General features: G+C 55.4%; 9 protein-coding genes across 9 annotated transcripts; 5 read left to right on the top strand and 4 right to left on the bottom strand.

Annotated features, from left to right (window-relative positions):
- Positions 1-458: 458 nt before the first annotated feature.
- Positions 459-3968, top strand: ASPACDRAFT_52490 (uncharacterized protein; the record flags this gene model as incomplete). The annotated part of the gene is made up of 2 exons (XM_020202624.1): positions 459-483; positions 1645-3968. The coding sequence occupies 2 exons, from the start codon at positions 459-461 to the stop codon at positions 3966-3968; spliced, it is 2349 nt and encodes a 782-aa protein (XP_020056297.1).
- Positions 3969-5323: 1355 nt separating this feature from the next.
- ASPACDRAFT_78879 (SCO family protein) lies at positions 5324-6485 on the top strand. The gene is made up of 3 exons (XM_020205284.1): positions 5324-5813; positions 5885-6209; positions 6276-6485. Exons 1-3 carry the CDS (start codon positions 5352-5354, stop codon positions 6395-6397), a joined length of 909 nt encoding a protein of 302 aa, XP_020056296.1. The 5' UTR covers positions 5324-5351; the 3' UTR covers positions 6398-6485.
- A 173-nt stretch (positions 6486-6658) lies between these two features.
- Positions 6659-7505, bottom strand: ASPACDRAFT_119866 (molybdopterin synthase catalytic subunit). The gene has a single exon (XM_020196287.1). The coding sequence runs from the start codon at positions 7289-7291 to the stop codon at positions 6680-6682; it is 612 nt and encodes a 203-aa protein (XP_020056295.1). The 5' UTR covers positions 7292-7505; the 3' UTR covers positions 6659-6679.
- An 839-nt stretch (positions 7506-8344) lies between these two features.
- On the top strand, positions 8345-9074 carry ASPACDRAFT_43592 (DUF4396 domain-containing protein; the record flags this gene model as incomplete). The annotated part of the gene is made up of 3 exons (XM_020201289.1): positions 8345-8422; positions 8507-8711; positions 8782-9074. The coding sequence occupies 3 exons, from the start codon at positions 8345-8347 to the stop codon at positions 9072-9074; spliced, it is 576 nt and encodes a 191-aa protein (XP_020056294.1).
- A 244-nt stretch (positions 9075-9318) lies between these two features.
- Positions 9319-9813, bottom strand: ASPACDRAFT_43591 (uncharacterized protein; the record flags this gene model as incomplete). Its single annotated transcript, XM_020201288.1, has 4 exons — positions 9319-9379; positions 9438-9573; positions 9622-9708; positions 9795-9813. 4 exons carry the CDS (start codon positions 9811-9813, stop codon positions 9319-9321), a joined length of 303 nt encoding a protein of 100 aa, XP_020056293.1.
- An 843-nt stretch (positions 9814-10656) lies between these two features.
- On the top strand, positions 10657-12613 carry ASPACDRAFT_78877 (glycoside hydrolase family 13 protein). Its single transcript, XM_020205283.1, has 3 exons — positions 10657-11149; positions 11217-11979; positions 12047-12613. The coding sequence occupies exons 1-3, from the start codon at positions 10678-10680 to the stop codon at positions 12579-12581; spliced, it is 1770 nt and encodes a 589-aa protein (XP_020056292.1). The 5' UTR covers positions 10657-10677; the 3' UTR covers positions 12582-12613.
- A 389-nt stretch (positions 12614-13002) lies between these two features.
- ASPACDRAFT_119859 (uncharacterized protein) lies at positions 13003-15521 on the bottom strand. The gene is made up of 2 exons (XM_020196286.1): positions 15194-15521; positions 13003-15134 (listed from the first exon to the last, which is right to left on the bottom strand). Exons 1-2 carry the CDS (start codon positions 15246-15248, stop codon positions 13246-13248), a joined length of 1944 nt encoding a protein of 647 aa, XP_020056291.1. The 5' UTR covers positions 15249-15521; the 3' UTR covers positions 13003-13245.
- Positions 15522-16601: 1080 nt separating this feature from the next.
- ASPACDRAFT_78874 (putative G-patch domain protein) lies at positions 16602-19267 on the top strand. Its single transcript, XM_020205282.1, has 7 exons — positions 16602-16716; positions 16843-17171; positions 17292-17367; positions 17419-17618; positions 17670-17730; positions 17780-18126; positions 18173-19267. The coding sequence occupies exons 1-7, from the start codon at positions 16674-16676 to the stop codon at positions 19235-19237; spliced, it is 2121 nt and encodes a 706-aa protein (XP_020056290.1). The 5' UTR covers positions 16602-16673; the 3' UTR covers positions 19238-19267.
- A 32-nt stretch (positions 19268-19299) lies between these two features.
- On the bottom strand, positions 19300-20231 carry ASPACDRAFT_78870 (uncharacterized protein). The gene has a single exon (XM_020205281.1). The coding sequence runs from the start codon at positions 20158-20160 to the stop codon at positions 19522-19524; it is 639 nt and encodes a 212-aa protein (XP_020056289.1). The 5' UTR covers positions 20161-20231; the 3' UTR covers positions 19300-19521.
- Between the last annotated feature and the right edge of the window lie 1135 nt (positions 20232-21366).

Genomic DNA, 21366 nt, shown 5'->3' with positions numbered 1-21366 from the left:
GATCGAATTTCTCCGGATAGATCAACGGCCTCTCGTGCGACCATGAAAGAGGACTAGTCAATAGTCTAAGGTACCGACATCAGCAAGTCCAGGTCTGTGCTCCGCTGATGGAGCCGATGTGGAGTCGCTGAGCAAGAGCCCGAAGGTCAGGAACTGCTGGGATGTCGACAAATCGCTTTCGCTCGCGTGAAGTTGCCATTATTGGCGATTGAACAACACTTCATGATGAGGCTGTTTCCAGCCAACATAAAATCAACTTATCTAGACAGTCATGACTTGACAGAATGGGCAGAGAAGGAGTTGACAGGCGGCGTCCTGATGATGACGGGTCGGGACTGAATCCCCAGCCAGGAATCGCCAGCACATCCGCCTTGGATTGGGCCATTGCAAGGACAGAGCTTGGCTAGCGCGGGTTTCTATATATACTTAATTGCCGGACGGTTTGTCGCGATGATGCAATGGCTCTCATCGACGTAAAAAGAGGTACTGGATCCATGACGAGGGATGTTTGTTTGGTTCATGTGCAGGAGGAAAGATCTGACGGAGATTGTCGAGATCCAACACTGATCTAAAGGCGATCAACCCGCGATCAGCAGAAGGAACGGGACTCAAAACCAAGTACGCTCAGGCAAGCTCATGAATCAGTCACCTTGGGTAGTCAAATTGTGGGTTATCCGACGAGTCGCAGTCGGCCTTAATTGAGCTGTGTGCAACCTGTAAAGGCTGGGGGGGGGCGGTGGGAAGGCAAGGAAGACAAGTTTGGATGTGTGTGTCAGCGTGTGGGATTTTGATCTGGTCCTTGCGCTGTGCAGAAGAAAACCAACGTCATCTTGTCTTGTCCATTCTCGATTCCGTATAACATCAGTCAAGAGGTGACAAGGGTAGTCAGAGTTGGTGAATCCATAACCATCGGTTTGCGATCGGGTAGATTTACTCGACACTTTGTTTGGTACGTTCCTACCTATTCTTTGGTACAGTCTTTGGTACCGGCTAAAACCCCCGTTTCACCTTCCCTTCTTTCCCAAGCAAAGCTCTTGCCCGATTCTTCCAATTCTTCCCAATTCTTCCAATTCAATTTTCATCTCTCTTTTCTTTCCACTTTGTTGTTGTCTTCAATTTTCACACTCCCTGGATCCAGACCGCCTCATAGCTTGGGCTCCCCTTCTCCCCCTTTTGTAAGGAGGCAATTGGGCTGTCTCGCTCTGCTCCATGCCGGCCACGGGCCTCTGAAGTAGTGCTCGTTGCGGTCTGGCAGGGCGCTTTCTCAGGAACAGGTGAGCGCAACTGCAGCTTCCGATTCCCCCAGCCATCGCATTTTCCACAACGTCCCCTTCGACCCTTCTTATTCGACCAGCCACTGCCAATTTTAGTCGCGTGGCTCGCTCTGAAATGTTCTCCCCTTCCTCTTTGCTGTTCTCCCCCGTGTTTCAATCCACCGAGATACCCACATTCCACTTGTCTCCTACGTACTGACCTACCATTGCCTGTTCAGTGGCCGGTGTATCGTGCGTGTGCTGGACAAGAAGCGGAGTCGTGCTGCCAAAAGTTGTGCAGCTCCCCTGACACGTTACCAAGCCCACCCTTCGATCGCAAGCCTCCTGTTCCTGGAGCCCCATTGAAAGGGAATTGAAATTTGAGTCCCAGCACTCACGTTGTCGTCGCATCCGCATCCGCCTCGCTCACATACCACTGCGGCAGTGTCTTATCCTTATCGCGGCACGTTTAACGAGACCTACGAAGTACACGATCCACATACGTTGACGACTCTTTCACCGCAACGCCAGCAGCAGGCTGCTCCCCGACCCTTACCTGAACCTACCTTTGACCCAGAACTACGACCTTCGAGTGCTTTTGGAAGTACTCGATCGTTGCGGAGAACGTCTCGTCACTTTCAGCGCTCACCATCGGTCGATGTGTCCGGACGTCCTATCGAAGTAGAGCACACAATTCCTGTCTTGGTGCAGTCAATCTCGGACCACGGTAACGGTATTGCTGCATTACGTCCTGCGCTTTCGGAAGCGCATACAGATCACGACGAGGAGGCCGACTCGGCACCGGAAGATCATCTTGAACGGGCGGACACCTCGCACTGGCCTCGTAGGTCTACACGAGTTTCCCCCCGCACAGGATCTGCGATTCTTTGGACGCTGGAAGAAGCGATTCGCAAACCATTTCCCTTTACAACAGATTGGGAAGAAGTGAATGCACTCATGTCTGACGCAGCAGGTACAACCGGCTTCAGCGCCAATGGTCGCACCCAGAATGGATCGTCTCGAGCCGCCCAGGGCCCGGTCCCTGTCAATCCACACCCGCCAAGTGGTGTGCGGACTCCAACGGACATCATGAGACAGCGCCGGGATCGCGAGGCTCGCAAGAAGGCAGAACAGGAAGCTAGGGATCGGGAGCAGGAGCAAAGCAAGGCTCAAGGGCAAGCGCAGCCTTATGCTGCTGGCGTTGCCGGTGACAGAGGCTCACAACGGCGAGCGACGCAAAGGGCGCCCACAGGGCCGGAGGCGCAAGATTTACGCACCACCACCATTCCAGAACGGTCGACTAGCAACGCTCGACGGCCAGATCCTTTGTCTCCCGCACAGGCAACAGGCACCGGTGCGGGACATGGTCATGCGAGGCCGACGACATCGGCAGGACAATTCAATCCAGCTCAGCAGTCTCAAATCCCGCCTCAGAGCTCTGCAGGGGTTTCCAAACCGCAAGGTCAAGCCCCAGCGTCTAACCAACCGAGCACAGGATCTCAACCGCAACAGCAATCTCGCCGAGTGCCGTTCCCGCATGCCTTCGAGCGTTGGGAGACTCTGTCATCTCACTGGGAAGGATTGACAGGCTACTGGATCCGCAAGCTGGAACAGAACAACGAAGCACTCGAGCGAGATCCTCTTAATCAGCAGATGGCTCGTCAAGTCACTGACCTTTCTGCTGCTGGTGCAAATTTGTTTCACGCCGTTGTAGAGCTGCAGCGGTTGCGCGCATCCTCTGAGCGGAAGTTTCAGCGCTGGTTCTTCGACACTCGCACGGAACAAGAAAGGGCGAAGGAGTTGCAAGCAGAGCTCGAGCGGCAGATCCGAACTGAACGGCAAGCCCGCGCGGACGCTCTTGCCTCCCTACAGAAGGCTGAAAGCGACAAGTCGCGCGCGGAAGAATTGCTCAAAGAGATGCGTCGGGAGTTGCAAATTTCGAAAGAAGAGGCTCGCCGCGCCTGGGAAGAACTTGGTCGGCGCGAGCAGGAGGAGCGCGAGAGGACCAATTCCCTCCGTAACGGCGAGCCCACGTTGGTAGGAGGAGTGCAAGTGGTGCCCATGGTCACTGGGGCCTCGCATCGTCAGGCATCGACCGCTCGTTCCCAAACTCGCGAGAGCCCCTATGCAACCGGTGGAGCTACTAGTGGGGAAGGAGCGCCAAAGAGCACGGTGGACACCGAAGGTCAATACTATGGCGAGACCGCTGCATCGCCCACCGGCACGGATCCTTTTGTCGAAGGACCGCCACCGGCTTCTTCTGCAGAAACTCAGAGGCAGTATCCTGCGCACTATTACGACCAAGAGCCCGGCTACCCTGCTCGACCAACGTCAGAAAATGACGATCGCTCGTATGGTCCTAGTGTAGCCAGCAGTGAACCAGGCGAAGACGAATTTGGGGCCAGCTATCGCCGCAATTCACAAGGGCCGATTGTTTATCCTCCGACAATGTCCGAAGGGAGCGACGATTATGAGCACGGCTCACTAGACGAATCAGGATACCCTCCCAGCTCGTTGCCTGCATCGTCAGGGTCTATCTATGGAGGCTACAACCAGAGTGTCGACTACAGTGGCTCGGGCTGGGGCGTCGGCTCTGGGTGGGAATCAATGACTCCCCGGCATCGCCATCCTACTCGCCTAAGCGATGTCATTGAAGAGGAGGAGCCGCGCACCACGCCTAGCCGTGCCAGTATGGCTAGCCGCAGTGTACAGTGAGATGGAAAGCTTGACCGTACATACCGCCTGAGGGCCAACTTCGGCCCAAAGCCCGTCTTGCGTTTCTTGTTACGTCCTTCCAGTCATGCATTTCCTTTTTGTTTCTCGTACGACAATACCTCCTTGCCCCGCTTTCGCATGTCTCCTTCGATCACATTCCATGTGCCATATTCGACCCGCATACTCCTTTTGATCCAAGAAACTGAGATCCGGTGAGCATTGCTTGCATGGGACACATTCTCTTCATGGATATCCAGACTTTGCTTGCGAGGAAAGCACGCGGTTTGATTAATGTAATGCTACCCAAGTTCATGATTCCATGTTTGCAGTGAAAGATAGGCAAAGTGTAACGCCGACCCTGGCCTTCTCAGATCTACTACATGCGCGGTACATCACACTGTAATGAATGTCAACACAGGGATTCAGGAGGTGAGACGGACTTCGACTTTTAAATTAACCCTGCCTGTGAACCGAGGGGGTTGATACCACACTCGGAAAGTCGGATTACAGCTTGTGCTGGCGGGTTCTCTCACAGTTGGGTTCAGGCAGCTCGCGATTAGCGGCGATGATCTCGTCCGTGGACAAGGTAGTAGACCCGATGGTGAAGAATACTTCAGGGGGCCCAGGGGTACCGTCATATTGAGGCAGTGATTCTCCAGGGAAAGTTGGATAATCATCGTCAGAAATCTCGAAGAGAAGATGGTCGTAGTCACTATTCAGGATGCGGGCTCGGAAAATCGAGAACACCTCTTTAAGGACTTCTACCAACTGTAGGCGCTTTTCGATGATATCAGTATCTATGTCAGAGGCAGCTTCATCTTTCGGGTTGGCCTCGAAGCAATCAGTGGCGTTTGTGTCAACGGATTACTTTGTCTTCTTGTCTGTGTCCTTCATATTGCCTGTGTTTGCGTAATGAGAGCCCTGCTTAGAAGTGGATGTGTTGGACACGGCGTTAGCAGGACGTTTGTGTGGGACGTGAGTGGGGAAGACAAAACATATGATGAGGAGGAGGAGGAGGAGGAGGAGGAGGAGGAGGAAGTCGAAGAAGATGAAAGTAAACCAAGACAGCCCGTTGTTGCCAAAGTCCTCGAACATAAGTTGTTCGATATACTTTCTATACTCTGTAGATAGTTTCACGTGATATTCCCAGATTCACTGTACCATCAACCGCACTAAACCGTAAATGGACTCGATCAAGCCAAACCCCCGGCGGCGGGCCAGCCGGATTAGAGCGCCATCCAAACCACAGGCCGGGCACACCTCCGCGCCGACCGACCGCCGTTAAGTTCTCCGTCCGAGAAACAAAATCCTCCGCGCAGTCAGGTCAGGCCACGTTCTCTTGCCCTTTTCTCCATCCCCATCAATTGAATAAAATTCGACATAATGGCTTCCTCAATTCGACCGGCGAGCCGCATTCTGGCGCGTGCCTCGCGCGCTTCCCCGTTCTCGCTCGAGCCCACCACTTTAATTCGAACTCGAACCCTTGCACGGACGACCGTGAACACCCAAACGGCCGCCGCCTGCACATTGAACAATGGCACCACCACCATCGCCCACCGCGCCTTCTCGACCTCGCGGGCCCACCTCAAGAAATCCCCGACGATGGGCCAGCTGAAGGCGCGCAACTCGACGGGCCCGTTCTCGTGGAAGTCGGCGCTGCTGTTCGTGCTGACGGGCGGCGGCATGATCATTTATTTTCGGGTGGAGAAGGAGCGGCTGGAGCGCAAGCGCATCGCGGAGATGAGCAAGGGGGTGGGCAAGCCCAAGGTTGGGGGGCCCTTTACGCTGAAGGATCTGGATGGGAAGGAGTTCACCGCCGAGGATCTGAAGGGGAAGTATAGTTTTGTGAGTTCGCCGGAGTCCCTGTGTGCAGTCAACCAGAATTAAAATCACTGATTGTGTGGCTTGCTTGCTAGGTCTACTTTGGATTCACCCACTGCCCGGATATCTGCCCGGACGAGCTGGACAAGATGGCCGAGATCATCGACAAGGTCAACGAGGCCACGGGCGGCGAGAAGATCTTCTTGCCTGTGTTTATTACCTGTGACCCCGTCCGCGATACGCCTGAGGTGCTGCGCGAGTATCTGAAGGAGTTCCACCCGGGCATCATCGGGTTGACGGGCACGTACGACCAGGTGCGCAATGTGTGCAAGCAGTATCGCGTGTACTTCAGTACTCCCCGGGATATCAAGCCGGGAGAGGATTATTTGGTCGACCATAGTATTTACTTTTACCTTATGGGTGAGTTTTTCTTATTGGAAGATAGTAAAGGGCCTGGGCTAATCTTTTCTCGTGCCTTTGCTGCAGACCCGGATAACGACTTCGTGGAGTGTATCGGACGCCAGGACACGCCTGAGTCCGCCACGCGGACTATTATGGAGCACATTAACGATTGGAAGCGCGAGGGCAAGCCTTTGAAAAAGGATTAGATTCGTGGCTGTTTGGTTTGGGGGGGCCCAATATGTGTACAATATAATACCCTACTCTGTAAAATGTGAAGAAACTGAAATGTTCGTTGTTCGTGTGGCCGGCCTCGCAGCTCAATAACTCGCCATGAATATCTAGAGTTACACATGGACATTCCTCTCCGCACCCAGTTCAAGTATATACACCCCTCCAACGCCCTTGAACTTCCACCCTCCAAACCCGGCTATGCAATTCCGCCCCTCCCCCCCCCCCCCTCCTCTTCCCCCCAGATAAATCTCAAGAAACTACCCCACCAACCCCCCCTCGCGATCCCTCTCCCGATTCTCGCGCCACTCCCCACCTCCATCAACAAACACCTCCCGCTTCCAGATCTCCGCCCGCTCCTTGCACCGCTCCAGCACCTCCTCGCCGGCCCGCCACGCCGCGCCGCGGTGGCCCGCGCTCACCGCGATGGCGATGCTGCTCTCCCCGATGGGCACGTCGCCCAGCCGGTGCGCGATCGCCACCCCTAGCAGGTTGTGGGCGTGCACCGCCGCCTCGGCGATTTGGGATAGCGTCTTCAGCGCGAGCGGCGGGTACGCCGTGTAGCTGAGCTGCGCGACCGCGCGCGCCCCGAAGGTGTCCCGCGTGGTGCCGAGGAAGAGAACGTTGGCGCCGGCTTGCGGGGAGGAGACCAGCTTCAGGGCTGCGGTGGCGTCTAGCGGGTCGTAGGTGAGTGTGATGTGTGTGTTTAGGGTGGGGTTGTGCGTTGTGCGGGGGTAGGTGGTTGGGTTTAGGTGTGGGGGGAGGGATTCTGGTTCTTCTTGTTGTTGGGTTTGAGGTTGGGAGGATTGTTGTTGGTTTTGGGGGTGTGGTTGTGGTTCGGAGGGAGGGGGTGTTGGTGTCGACGTGGACATGGTGGGTTTGTTGTGTATTGTATGGCGCTGTTTGTGGGGGGTGGTGGTGGTGGTGTATCTGGTTTGTTTGTGGGAGGTTTGTTTGGAGGTTCCGGATAGAGATTGGATAATGAGTGGGTGAGATGCTTTTTGTAGGAAGAGTGCTCGAGTAGAGTAAGTGTATGTGACCCCAGTCGAGATCAATGGCAGGCGAACAAGAATAGATAAAGCAAAGAGTCCACATGCGATGACTACATTCAGATAGCTTATCAATGATCAGCGCTGGCGGGGAGCTGACCGATCGGGCAGGCGGTCGAGACTGCAGTGACTTTTACCATATCTGGATTAGCGGGAAGTTGTCCCCTGATCCACGGTGATTGCTGCAGTGTTGACATTTGAGTTAGCCTCGAGATTTCTAGAGCCCGACGGCGCATGGATCAGGACACCAGACCGGTTCCTTTCATTGTGTTCTGCTCAAGTGCTCCTCAGAGCTCTCATGATACTTCCGGAGTTTGTCAAAATTGTATGGCATCGGTTGTACCCACCTACGAATCCAGTCTGTCGTATGCGATCTAGCACTTCCAAACGTCGTGTCTCTCGAAATTTTCAAGCCAGGAAATTGAGCGGGGATTTTTGGATGATCAAACAATCTAACTAGTGCGCTACTGCTGAAACTTAGGCAAAAAAGGTAGATCTAACTTAGAACTAGATGGACAACTCGTTGTTTTATGAAGTTGTGGAATCCGCCGTGTATCAGTAGTGTATACCCTCGTCGCCACACAATCTATCGAGCAACCAGCTTAGCTCACGGTCAACAGAGGCATATTCTCTACAAAAAAGCTATCTTCGAAGCCTGAAACTCCTTGCTGACCATTTGGTGCGCTTGTCCAATTCCTGTAGAAGAAGGATACTCTACCCAAGTCCCCGGAAGCATTCGCCGACTGCGCGATTTTCGCGTTGATGGGAGGCAGAAATTTAACGCAATAAAGAACAGATAAACCCGGCCCTTTTGCTTTTCTGTGCCTGGAACTGAAACCTCCTATGAGCACTTTTCTCAGCAATAATAGGATGAAAATGTATCTCCACTGCAGGAGTGTCATCACTCGACGGACAAGATTACCTCCGTCCTTATCGTCCCTCCTTGGCTCCCGGGTATACCACCAACAATGCTCTCCACCCAAGAGAGGATCGAAACCATGCCATAACAATACAATTTCAACACAACATAGCCCACAGATACCCCCCGCGAGCCCTGCGCCGCGGCCCTCAACATCCTCCATTCTTAGTCGTTCGTTCTGGACCTGCCGCTCCTCATGGAAGCGCGCACGGATCAACACCCTCCGGTGCCTCATCGGCTGCACCATCGGTGACTTCTCCGCCCTCTGGATGCTGCAAAGCTTTGCCCCGGATCTCGGGATGGGCACGATCATGGGACTATCCAGTACGTTTCCTTTCTATCCCGACCGACTCCGACGATCCCAAGCGACTGACCTCAGATACTCCGGAACCAGTGGCCTCCGGCATAACCACCTCCGTCATGCTTGAAACGTATCTCCTCTGGCGGGGCGCAGACCAGCTCTCCCTGCCGATGGCCTGCCGGACGGCCATGGGGATGAGCATGGTCTCCATGCTGGCGATGGAGATCGCCGAGAATGCGGTGGATTATCATCTGACCGGGGGCGTGGTCGATGTCGGGGACCCGCGGTTCTGGCTGGCGGCGGGCGTGTCGGTGGGCGCTGGGTATCTGGCTCCGTTGCCGTATAACTATTGGCGGTTGCGGAAGTACGGGAAGGCTTGTCATTGACCTCGTATCCTTTCTCTGGGGAATTTGAAAGGTGCTGCGAAGCTGGTAATACCCTGGATGCACCCGGGATTTACTGGTGTGCAAGCCGGGAAAGTTTAAGCATCGCAGATGTGCAGGTGCAGTGTAAGATAAGCGCGTGTATTTAGAGTCTCGTTGCATGACAGTACATCTTGTAGCTTGGTCCTAGCCTCCTAGCCTCCTCCTCCTGCCCTAAGCACATCCCGGATTTATGCAACCATTCGCCTCAAAACTCCAAGTCGTAAACCAATGTATCATCGCACAGCTCCTCTCTTAGTTTGTGCACCCTAAACCATCAGATTAGTCACTGGGCCCATCTTCGATGACAGAAACGGATCAACCCACTCTAGGTGCGCAGGATGCGCGGCATACACTGGTACAACATCGGGCTTCTCCAGGATCGCCACGATTCCCATGTCGAAGCCCTTGGCTCTGGCGGCTGTGGCCGCGAGGGGGCTGCCGGCGTGGAGTTCTCGGAGACCTGGGGAGGGCTTAGTCTTGGTTCAACAAACGGGTCGCTCGAGCTTACCAGGGATTTGACCGACCATGCCTTTCGCTAGGCTGGACCAATGGTCGACCCGGGCCTTGGTGACGCCGGGTTTGAGGCGGAAGAGGACTGGATGGGGATTGTTAGTTCTAATAACGTGGGTAGGGGGGGTGGGCAAATGTATGGACTGTGGAGAGATGGCGGGGTTGAGGTACCGATGTGGTAGATGGCCATGTTGTAAGTGATTGTTCTTATTCCAATCGTCTTCGGACTAGTCAAATTCACGTTGAAGATGAGATTCAGTTCTGTTTATGAAGGTGATGGCCTTGTCTTTAAAGAAGGAGGTAGTAAGCTGACGACGGAGTTCAACCGATTGCCGGCGGGGAAATTCCGGTTCATCATTGTGCCTGAATGATCTACAATTCTATAACTACTCAGCACTAGGTAGGCTAGCGTGTGTGCAGTGTCTATGATTTAGATTCAATTCGAGATCAATTCCTCAATGCTGATAATGCTATATTCATTGGGTAAATTCCACTGGTCGGTGCCTCCTTGTGTTAGAAGCACACCCGTCTACTTATAGTTTACATGCTCGACATACTCAAATCTGCATACCATGGTTGAGGGGTAGATGCTGGATTGATTCTCACAAGTCAATTGGTCACAGGTCGGACCGAGAGGCAGGATGAGTTGCATGGTGGCGGTCGCCAGTTGGCCATTGCATCTCCTGGCCCCTCCAAACAACCGGGGACCATCTCATTCCACCCCCACCCTCTCCTGTCCCCAAAAAAGTGGGTGCATGTATAAACCAGATGTCCATAAGAGACTGGAAGTGTGTGGGCAATTGATCCACTCAGACCCGAAGCATGAGTGGCATACCACCCTGGAGAAGTGGACAACCAAACCCACCGAGAATTTCTCCGCATGCGAGACACCCCCGAGTTGATCTTTGATGGAGCACAGCGCAGAAGCACTGCCCCTCATTGCCAGCTACACAAAACAAATAAGAAGGATGATCGGCCCCTCATTTTTCAATCACCCTCATTTCTCACGGTCATCCATCCCTTACCACCCTCCGTAATACACATTCAGCCCGTGATGCCCAAACCCTCCTCCCAGATTCACCGCGCCTGGTGGAAGGAAAGCTCCGTCTATCAGATCTGGCCCGCCTCCTACAAAGACAGCAACGATGACGGCATCGGCGACATCCCCGGCATCGTCTCGAAGCTGGACTACATCAAGGACCTGGGCGTCGATATCGTCTGGCTTTGCCCCTCCTATAAGTCGCCCCAGGTCGACATGGGCTACGACATCTCCGATTATTACAGCATCGCCGACGAGTACGGCACGGTCGCGGACGTCGAGAACCTCATCCAGGGCTGCCACGCGCGGGGCATGAAGCTGCTCATGGATCTCGTGGTCAACCACACCAGCGACCAGCACGAGTGGTTCAAGCAGTCGCGCAGTTCCAAGGACAACGAGTACCGGAATTGGTACGTTTGGAAGCCGGCGCGGTATGACGAGCAGGGCAACCGCCAACCGCCCAACAATTGGGTTTCACACTTCCAAGGTAAATTTCCGCTTTACGTCCCATAAATAGGGACACCATGCTGATACTTCCACCACCACCCCTGCAGGAAGCGCCTGGCAGTGGGACGAGCACACCCAGGAATACTACCTCCACCTGTACGCGACCGAGCAGCCGGATCTCAACTGGGAGCACCCGCCCGTGCGCCGGGCGGTGCACGACATCGTGCGCTTCTGGCTGGACAAGGGCGCGGACGGGTTCCGGATGGACGTCATCAACTTCATCAGCAAGGACCAGCGGTTTCCCGACGCGCCCGTCCAGGATCCGCGGACGCCCTGGCAGTGGGGCGACAAGTACTACGCCAACGGGCCGCGACTGCACGAGTACCTGCAGGGCATCGGCCAGATCCTGAAGGAGTACGACGCCTTCAGCGTGGGCGAGATGCCCTTCGTCCGCGACACCGACGAGGTCCTCCGCGCCGTGCGCTACGACCGCAACGAGATCAACATGATCTTCAACTTCGAGCACGTCGACATCGACCACGGCCCGTACGGCGACAAGTTCCGGCCCGGCAGCTGGAAGCTCACCGACCTCAAGAGCTTCTTCGAGACGTGGCAGAAGTTCATGTACGAGAATGATGGCTGGAATGCCCTGTACTGGGAGAACCATGATCAGCCGCGCTCGATTGACCGGTACACGAACGCGAAGGAGGAGTACCGCACCGAGGCCGGGAAGATGCTGGCGACGATCCTGGCGCTGCAGTCTGGTACGCCGTTTGTGTACCAGGGCCAGGAGCTGGGAATGAGGAATGTGCCCGTGGAGTGGGATATCAGCGAGTATAAGGACATTGACTGTCTCAACCACTGGCATAGGTACGATGTTCTGCCCGGAAAAGAAGAAAAGATGCGGAATAGAGACTGACTAGTACTTGGACTGCAGACTCCTTAAACAGAAACCCGATGACACCGAAGCGCAGAAGATCGCCCGCCAGGAATACCAGAAGAAATCCCGCGACAACGGCCGCACCCCGGTGCAATGGTCCGCGGGCCCGAACGGCGGCTTCACCGGCCCCAACGTCAAGCCCTGGATGTCGGTCAACCCCGACTCCGAGCGCGTCAACGCCGAGGCGCAGGTCAAGGACCCTCAGTCGACGTACCACTACTGGTCCTCCGTGCTGGGGCTGCGGAAGAAGTATCTCGATATCTTCGTCTATGGGGACTACACGCTGGTCGACAGGGAGAGCCAGGCGGTCTTCGCGTATACCCGGCAGTACGAGGACCAGAAGGCGCTGGTGCTGGCCAACTGGACCGACCAGACGCTAGAGTGGGACCCGGTCGCCAATGGGGTGGAGGCCGTGAAGGGGGTGGTTCTGAACACATACGAGAGCGCCGAGTCGGCTGGGGTGAGATTCCAGAGTGGTGGGAAATGGTCGCTCCGTCCGTATGAGGCGGTGGTTGTGCTGGTGCAGGCGTGAAATGAATTTGATGACGGGCTGAAAATGAACTGAATGAATTTAGCAAGATTTTTAATAAGATGACTTCGCTTTCTGATCGGGATTGGGGTCTTGGCTCATGCACTTGGATCCTAGGGTTTGCGTATCAGCAGATATGGTTCCTCCCCTCACCTGCTAGGGAGATTGGGTAAAGGTGTGATAAGATGCCAGAGTACGCAATTGTTGATGACTTATGTAGCAAGGCCTGTGAAGTTGATTACTCAACCCAGTCCCAAGTCTTTCAACCTGATACTCCGACACCAAACAGCGCCAGAGCAAATACATTTGCTATGTCTGCTTCCTCTAAGAGAACCAACACAGACAACATCTGCCAGGTAATGAACAATAACATCCAGCTTCCGAAGCCCACCCTCCAGCAATCACTCATCGCACCTTTCTTCCCCTCAACAACAATACCATCAACCCAATCCCTCAGAACTCCTATATCTTCTCTAAATTCAACACACATAGCCCACAACTCCTCCTCACTCCAGAGATGAGAGAATACCCACCTCCCCCCACCAGATCCTCCCATGAACCTGCCATCCAACCCCATAACGAGGTCCCTTTTGTTGGATAGGGGATTTTTGGGGGGGGATTGGGGGCGGAGAGTTGGTTTTGTGGGGTTGAGGTCTGGTGGTGGTCGTTAGACCAAGCCAGTCCACACCACCACCACCGGGACTATATACAACCACTTCGCCGCCACGACGAACCTCTCCCCCGCGCCCGACTTTTTTGCATCCGCCATCAGCACACTCGGTTCGTACGCGGCGGGCTCCGTGCTGTTCCGCGTGCCGTCCCAGCAATACTTGTCGAAACACCCGGCGCAGACGGACGGCACGTCCGTGCCGGTGCGGTCGAACGAGCGCGCCAGCACCGCGCAGCCGGCACACGTCGGCCAGTCGGCGTACGCGGCCCGGGAGCCGTTGCCCACGGTCACGACGTTATACCCGTTCGTGATCATGGCGTCGCGCTCGGCGATCTCGTACTTGAGCTGGAAGGTCGATTTGTTGGAGTAGGTGGTGTAGGGATAGTTGGGGAGGTAGACGACGAGCGGCGCGGGGCCGGTGAGGTTGGAGCTGTTGCAGCCGAAGAAGGTGGGCCGGGTGTTGAGCCCGAGGTTGACGAAGGTGTTCTTGTCGGGCACGCTGGGGAAGCCGGTGCCGTTGCCGATGCCGCTCGCGTTGAGGCTGCGCTCGTACGTCGCGACCAGCGGGCTGCCGTTGGGCCAGCTGTTGGCCGTGCTGGCGGACGAGTCCACCGCGAAGATCACGTCCACGTGCCGGTTCGGCTGGATCAGCGGGTGCAAGGGCAGGTTCTGCTTGTCCTCGCCGCCGTCGACGACGTTGAGGTCCGGGGTCTGCTCGTACGCGACCGACGCGTTGCGGTACCCGTAAAACGGGTTGGGCGAGTAGATCGCGATGTCGTCGTTGCGCTCGCCTAGATCGGCGAGGAGGTCGGCAGCGACGTTCTTGAGCGTGCTGGGCAGGTCTGTTGTGTTGAGCTTCAGGATGAACTGGTTGAAGAGGCTCGACGACGTCCCCATGACGAACCCGGCGTTGTCGTAGCCGCGCACGCAGGTGGTGTTGGAAGGCACCTCCCCGTCTTCGAAGTATGTCCCCAGGTATTCGAGGGGCGCGAAGCCGAAGATCGACGGGTCGAAGCTGCCGAATTCCCAAGGGTTGAACTCGTACACGGTGGAGTTGCTGCCGACCAGAGTCTCTCCGGGGTTGCGTCCGTCTGCGACAAGGAGCGGCAGGGGCATCTTGCCGTCCTTGAAATCTTGGGTCAGCGCGATGGAGGACCAGGTGTAGCTCGGTCCTCCGTCGGTGGCGTTGATGAGTTGGTACGAGAGCGCGCGGCCCCAGTAGTCGGTGAAGGAGATGTTGAACCCGGCTGAGCGTTTCCCGGCCACCACCTTGACTAGTTCCTCGTAGTACTTCGCCGTATCCCAGATCTGCAGACCCTTGGTCTTGGGCCCCTTGATGATCGAGTTTTGGAACTGCCACACTTCGCCTTCTTTGTAGGTCTGCAGGTTGGAGATGGTGGTGAAGTTATTGATGTAGATCGAGCCCAGCAGCCAGCCGCCTCCGGACAAGCCCGATAGGTACGTTGCGGACTGCAGTAGACCCCCCAGTTGGCCGCTCCGGGTCGATCCCTCCGTGCGGCTGTCGAAGGCTTTGATGGCACCTGCGCCGTTCGTCAAAGCCCGGTAGCCGCCACCGGACACGGCGATACCGATGTTGGGCAGGTTGGACACGTTGGAAGCATGGTTGGTGATGTACGACACAGCGTCGAAGTTGCTCATGTTGATATGCCCGAAGAAGTCCTTCATGGCAGAGATGGTCTGCTGACGGCGCACATCCAGCCATGCTGTTTCATTCTTCGATAGCGCGGATGCGCTTCGAATCGTCGGCCTGCTGGAGGGGCAGTTCACGTTGCTTGGAGTATATTCATCGGGGGCGTTGGGGAGGGCACGTCGTGAGAGATCTTCAAATGTCACATCCCCTGAGGTAGGTACAGCAACGCTGCCTGCTAAATCCATAGTCAGTATTGTAGGAAGTGCACGGCTTGACGCGGTCTGAAGGTCATACCAGGGATAGACCCGAGAGCAAGCAGCGTCGAAAGCAAGATCCCCGTGAGCTTCATGGCGTGGTAGTGACTGCCAAGACTGGGTTTCAGATCCATCCACCACAGGGCGAACGTCTTAACCGTTGGGATCGACCGTCTTATATGAGCTCAGGTCCATGAAGGGCGAATCGGGAGTTTCTCTCAATTGTGTGTGGCTCAAAAATAGGACCGAAGAAACAGCAGAGTTCAAATCTCAGCCACGGCGGGGGCTTACTTTTGCTGCCTGGAATGGAGGCGCCTCTCCCCCTGGTGATTGCACTACCCATGTCATACGGACAGTCTCGGATTTTGAAGAAGTATGGTAAGAGAAACAATTAGAACCCTATAATATCTCCACCAGACCCTGACCCAAAGCTGCCGATTGGGCAGTCAGACCAGGCAACGAAAATAAAGGTGCTTGGAAAAGGCTCGGGGGGTGGGGATCTCGGGGCCCGCGGAGATCCAAAAGTCAGCTCTGACTTGATGACTTCATTTGTCTGGTGTGCTGGAACCAGATGCAGTAGTCGAGAGTTGAAATGCATGAAGACGTGGCTGTGTGCCTACCACCAATCCATAACACATGGTTAATCCATGCGTTACAAGTGATCCTCAGTGTTCAGTGTAGAAGAGGCTGAAGAAGGACCCTGGCCCGGGAGGCTCAGCCCTACAGGGCGCCGCCCCCCTCGGCTGCTCGGCTCCCGTGGACATCCCCAGTCAGCATGTCCATCACGCTCGTCAACCAGGAATGTTAATCTTCATTTCTCAAAACTGAATGCTTGCCTCGGCATCGATTTCACCACGCGTCTGAAGTTAATTAATGCAATGAATCACATTCACGGTAGTCCACAAGACAACCAAATTTAGACTGACAGCAATTGAGCCACATCGTGTGAGATAGACCCCTAAAAGCCAGCCAACCAGCCAATGTACACACACTGTACACGGCATCGTATCTCTGAAGAGAAAACCAATGCGTTCTTCCAGAAAGGGCTCAATCATACTCGTATCATGCGGGAAGAACACTGCTGAGCTTCTAGTTGATAGCTTCCATGACATGACAAAGGTGATGATCCTCGATGAAGTTCTGCAAGTAGTATCGCCATCTCCCAAAGCATGTATACTTTAGCAAAAAATCAATTCTCGGTGTCCATCTTCAATGGATGATGAATGGTTAATGGATGGATCTATATCCCAGGCCTCGAGCCGCTAGAACAAAAAGAGCTAGTAGGATAGCCGATGGACTCGACAATTCTCAGTAAGCGGTGTGATATGCGGCGGCCACTGATTCTGCCGCATGGGCGCCTTGATGCCGCGGACGGCATCTCTCTCAGCGCATCTCAACTTCTTCCCTCGTCCACTCCCCAATGACTGTCCATCATGTCGCATTTCAATCCCGAGGATAACCGGTTTCCTTCGGGACCTCCGCACCGACCTGTTCCTCGCCGCGATGACCGGGACGGCCGAATGTACGACGATCGCTCGCCTTCCCGATCGCGCTCGCCTGGCGGTATTACGCCCTCCTCCCCGCAAACCAAGTAGCACAGGGCGAAGGCTATGCTTTGATGAACCGTCCACATATCTTTTCTTTGCTTTGGAACATGGTAGTAACTGACTCTGCTTCGCCATGAGAAAGATTTGCCCCACTCTCCTCCGCAGGGACCAGCTTCAGAGCGAAGAGGGGACTATACCAAAGATCGACCCAACTCTAGACCTCGTTACCGCAGCCGGGACCGCGATGACTACCGCCGCCGCTCCTCGCGCTCCCCTCCACCGCGGCGCGGCAGACCGGCGTACAGGGACCGCGATCGCGAGGGCTACCGCTCCCCCGGATACGGCAGCCGGAGCCGAAGCTACAGTCGCAGCCGCAGTCGCAGCCCCCGCCGAGGCCGGCATTCGCATTACGGGCAAGAGAGTCGGGAGGTGATGATGGATGGGTTACCGGTGGATATGGTGGAAGAAGACGTGCGACAACTCCTTCCCCTTTTCATGTTTCTGTGTCCGGCGCCCCAAAACGGCGCTCTCCGAAACACCACCGTTATTTGATGGCAAGATGCTGAGATGTCTGGTCGAGGTGTTGAACAGATTACGGATGAGTTGAAAGAATTCTACAATGTGGATGGTCTGGATGACGTCCGTGTCATTCGTGATCGACAGACGAGTAGGTGATGCTTGGTCTGTTTCGCCCCCGTCAAGCTAATCGTGGCTTCAGAGGTTTCACGTCAATTGGGCTTTTTGAGATTCCGAGATCTCAACCAGTCGCGGGCGTTCGTCGAACGCAATTTCCCCAACATCTACCTCCATGGGCCCAATCCACATAACGACCGCGGCACGAAGGTGCGCATCGCCTACAGTCGCGAGAGAGAGGACCGTGCTCGGGCCCGCGCGGAGGCTGACTGGACCTGCATGATGGTAAGGCCGGAACTGAGCCACTGAGCCTGATTCACGCGTTAATTTGTCTAGTGTGCTATCGTCAATTATTCTACCCGTCAAAAGTGCTTTCGTTGTCAAGCACCTCGACCTGGTATGTTGCCCATGGGAGCGTCAACACGAAGTAAGCTTATTCGGACCAGATGGCGGCCCCGCCGGTCCTCCTGGACTGCCGGCCCCGAGAGTCGAGAACCACGGCGATAATGATGCGGCGCCCGAGAACCAACCGTCGCAGTTCCTTCTTTTCCGCGGACTGGAATCGTCGGTCACCGAAGAACTGCTGGCCAAGGGTGTGGCCAAGTTGTACCGTCCTTCGTCTTCCAGCAATGATGCCACAGGAGGTGCGAAGAAGGGAGCTAAAGTGGCTTCGACCACGGGAGACTCGAACCTCGGGGCTCGAGATGGCTCCATTCGCCGTGTTCTGCTTGTGAGAGGTCGCAAAACTAACGAGAGCTGGCGCTACGGGTTTGCGGAATTCGCGACTATTCAGGTATGTCGCCCTTGGTTGCTCCAAGGCCTAGCTAATATAGTCCTAGGATGCACAAGCTGCCGTCACCCGACTCAATTCATTTGACAAGTTTACCATCTCCTCGCGGCCGGTTTTGGTCAGCTACATCCATGCTGGTGTTTTTGTCCCGGTCCTTAATCCCACCCCCAGCAATGAACGATTCACGTTCAGTCCGCTGAACAACCCAGCCTTGAAACTCATGTACTGGGACGAAGAGGCCTATGTGAAAGAGCTTACGGTGTCCACAGCGGAACTTGACAGCGGCAAGGGAGACAGGGCGGCTGGTCAGGAGGGACCCACAAAGGGCAGCAAGGACGCCGACAAGGCCAAGAAGCGAAAGGCCGACGCAGCCGCGAGTGCCGCGGCCAAGAAGATGGCGGTACCGTCGCATCTGCAGTTCTGGAGCAACCGCCACGCGGAGCTGCACGGGATCCAGAAGAAGGATGGCGAGGACAAACCGGGCGGTGGGGAGCAGCAGCAGCAGCAGCCGACCTCGGAGACTGCAGCATCCCCGCTGGACCCCGCCGCGCCTCCGAGTCAATCCTATGCCAACCCCACCCAGAACTGCTGCTACCTGTGCATGCGGAAATTCAAGTCCACCGCCCAGGTCAACCTGCACGAACGCCTCAGTCAGATGCACCGCGAGAATCTGCTGGATGAGGAGCGCATCGCGCATGCCACGCGCAAGCTCGTCAAGCACGGCATCATCCCGCAACCGACGGAGTATCGCGACCGCGCCCGCGAACGGCGACAGGCCTTCGGCCGGTCCAAGGCTGGTGGAGGAGCCAAGCCGCGGCCCGCGGCTCCTGCGGCCAAGGAAGAGGAGCCGGCAGTGCCAGCAGCGTCCAAGGGTGCCTCGCTGCTCAGCAAGATGGGCTGGTCCGCGGGGTCTGGACTGGGGGCGCAGGGCACGGGGATGACGGCGCCGATTGCGACCGAGGTGTATGCGCAGGGGGTGGGCTTGGGGGCGCAAGGCGGCAAGCTGGGAGATGCGACGGAGGAGGCGGGGCGCAACACGCGGGGTCGGTACGATGAGTTTCTGGAGAAGACGCGACAGACGGCGCGGGAGCGATACGAACAGATGGAGCAGTAGGTGGGTAGGTAGATGGGTAGATTGGAAGCCAAGCCATAGGAACGTTGGTGGTTGTCATAAATGATCATATCATTTTGTGTGTCTTTGAGCTTGAGCTTAAGCCCGTAAGAATGCGTAAATACAAGAGTAGGGTATGTGTATGTTGTCATGAAAAAGTAGTAGAGATATGTCCTGTCCTGTCCCGAAGCACCCGTGACCATAAAAAAACTCCATCCCATCCCAGCCCATCCCAACCCATCTTCATCAACCCACCTATATATCCATCCTCCCAGAATGGAAAAACCTCACTCCCCCTTCTTCCCCTCCCCCTCCACTAAACCCCTAGCATCCTCCGATTCCTTCTCGCGCTGCGCCCTCAACTCCCGCCCAAACTTCTCCCCCAGCACCTTGGCCGCCCAAGCCTCCACCTCCTTCTCCATCTCCTGATCCCCCTCCACCAACCCCTTGGCCATCTCCTCCTCGGAGAGCGAAACCCGCCGCACATACCGCCGCATATCGTCCACACTATTGATATCCATCGCGTACAGCACGCCCCCCGTACTCATCATCGCGAACGCCAGCACATTCAGCGTCGCCAGGTTGAGCGCCTCGAACGCCTCGACGCCCCCGCTGACCGTGGGCTTGTGGTAGGGCGCGCTGGTGTAGAAGGGCGGGATGGCGGCGAGGCGGCGGCGGTGGATTGCGCGGCGGGTGGTGAGCAGGCTGAGGGCGAGGAAGGCGGTGCCGCCGAGGAGGAGTTTGAGGTTCGTTTGAGGCGTCCAGAGTTTTGGGAGGGGGGGTTCGAATTCATCCGTATCTAAACGCGATGATGAGGGGGTGGAGAGGGTTGTGTTTGTGGGTGTTTGGTCGGAGGGGGTGTCGGAGGAGGGTGACGCGGTGGAAGGTTTTTGTTGTTCGGGGATGAAGTAGCGGAGGAGGCCCATTTTTGAGGGTTGCACTGGTGGTGGTGGTGGTGGTGGGTGAGGTTGTGGTGAGTGAGGGGGGTTCAATTGAGCGGAGTACTTGATGCTTATTGTTCGCGCATGAGGATTGAGTTGTTTGTTTGTGATTGTGTTGTTGAGGAGGGTGAGGGGATTGTTTTGTCGAGGGTTGAGGAGAAAGAGGAGAAAGAGGAGTTGCGATGGTGGCTTAGTCAGAGCAGAGGGTTTTATCTCCACTAACTCCGTTTATGTGTCATGTCCACACTTCTCTGCGCTTCGGTCTTGTTCCCTCTGCGTGATTTCTTCGTGCTGCTTGTGCATGGTTAATCTTTTACTCATGATGGCTCTCTATGTTTTATGAGAGTGTTTGCGTGTCTCATGAACATCCGCTATCGCTGCTTCCAGATCGGAGCACTAAGTTGGCATGTGGATAACATGATAGCTTGTCCATTGTAGACCACCTCTCTGACCTTTATCGAGTACGCGTCCTGAAGACGGCTGTGACTTTGGGTGGAAGGGTCCGGATCTACTAAATTCAACTCACGACAACAAGGTACGGTACAGGCGTTGTTTTCTACGACGATATCTCACTTGTGGCTCCGTTGTGCTGGACCAAGTGGCTCTTCTTTCTCCAAGAGCCTAAGTATCAGACTTCTAATGTCTCCTTTATGTGCATATCTGTACAATATATACTCGAGTTCTGCGATCATGTCTGTTCTACTGCAGAATTTATAGTAAGGAGCTTCGAGTCGGATGCGGTTATTCTATTAGAGCCGCGTGGAAAATCAGCAGGCCGGCCATATGTTTTAATTTGCTCTGGGCGACTGCTTCTGATGGAGCGTCTGTTCAGTAGCTGCACAAGTTTGAAGGAAATGAGCCGCTATCGTTGAGTGATTCATGTCTTGAGATTTCGCATTGACATGGATAGAGCCGGGGATAAGAACTGGTGGGTATCCTGTAGGTCAAGACTCTTGCGACTTCGCCAGTAATGCGCACAGCAACGTGACACAGGTTTTGCCGTGTCGAGGTGGTTTTTTGAAGTATGCCTCCATTTTCAGCTGAGGTCTCTCGCTTCATCAGAGGTGTATAAGAGTTATGGGTACACCAAAAATCGAGGGAGATGCAAGGCGTCTTATGGCGTTCAAACCGTTCGCCCGGCCAATTGCCAATGGAAGAGATCCAGTGGAAGGCAGAGAGACCTAGACAAAT

This window comes from Aspergillus aculeatus (assembly GCF_001890905.1).
Source record: "Aspergillus aculeatus ATCC 16872 unplaced genomic scaffold ASPACscaffold_8, whole genome shotgun sequence".
NCBI classification, from domain to species: domain Eukaryota; kingdom Fungi; phylum Ascomycota; class Eurotiomycetes; order Eurotiales; family Aspergillaceae; genus Aspergillus; species Aspergillus aculeatus.
This window is presented reverse-complemented; position numbering and strand designations above follow the sequence as displayed.

Bases quoted from the DNA above. Each gene is read 5' to 3' on its own strand.
- ASPACDRAFT_78879 (XM_020205284.1), top strand. From the start codon at position 5,352: ATGGCTTCCTCAATTCGACCGGCGAGCCGCATTCTGGCGCGTGCCTCG. The intron at 5,814-5,884 runs GTGAGTTCGCCG...CTTGCTTGCTAG, and splicing joins TGAAGGGGAAGTATAGTTTT to GTCTACTTTGGATTCACCCA. The intron at 6,210-6,275 runs GTGAGTTTTTCT...CCTTTGCTGCAG, and splicing joins TATTTACTTTTACCTTATGG to ACCCGGATAACGACTTCGTG.
- ASPACDRAFT_119866 (XM_020196287.1), bottom strand. From the start codon at position 7,291: ATGTCCACGTCGACACCAACACCCCCTCCCTCCGAACCACAACCACAC.
- ASPACDRAFT_78877 (XM_020205283.1), top strand. From the start codon at position 10,678: ATGCCCAAACCCTCCTCCCAGATTCACCGCGCCTGGTGGAAGGAAAGC. The intron at 11,150-11,216 runs GTAAATTTCCGC...CCACCCCTGCAG, and splicing joins TTGGGTTTCACACTTCCAAG to GAAGCGCCTGGCAGTGGGAC. The intron at 11,980-12,046 runs GTACGATGTTCT...CTTGGACTGCAG, and splicing joins TGTCTCAACCACTGGCATAG to ACTCCTTAAACAGAAACCCG.
- ASPACDRAFT_119859 (XM_020196286.1), bottom strand. From the start codon at position 15,248: ATGAAGCTCACGGGGATCTTGCTTTCGACGCTGCTTGCTCTCGGGTCT. The intron at 15,135-15,193 runs GTATGACCTTCA...CTATGGATTTAG, and splicing joins TGCTCTCGGGTCTATCCCTG to CAGGCAGCGTTGCTGTACCT.
- ASPACDRAFT_78874 (XM_020205282.1), top strand. From the start codon at position 16,674: ATGTACGACGATCGCTCGCCTTCCCGATCGCGCTCGCCTGGCG. The intron at 16,717-16,842 runs GTATTACGCCCT...GCCATGAGAAAG, and splicing joins CCGATCGCGCTCGCCTGGCG to ATTTGCCCCACTCTCCTCCG. The intron at 17,368-17,418 runs GTAGGTGATGCT...TCGTGGCTTCAG, and splicing joins CATTCGTGATCGACAGACGA to AGGTTTCACGTCAATTGGGC.
- ASPACDRAFT_78870 (XM_020205281.1), bottom strand. From the start codon at position 20,160: ATGGGCCTCCTCCGCTACTTCATCCCCGAACAACAAAAACCTTCCACC.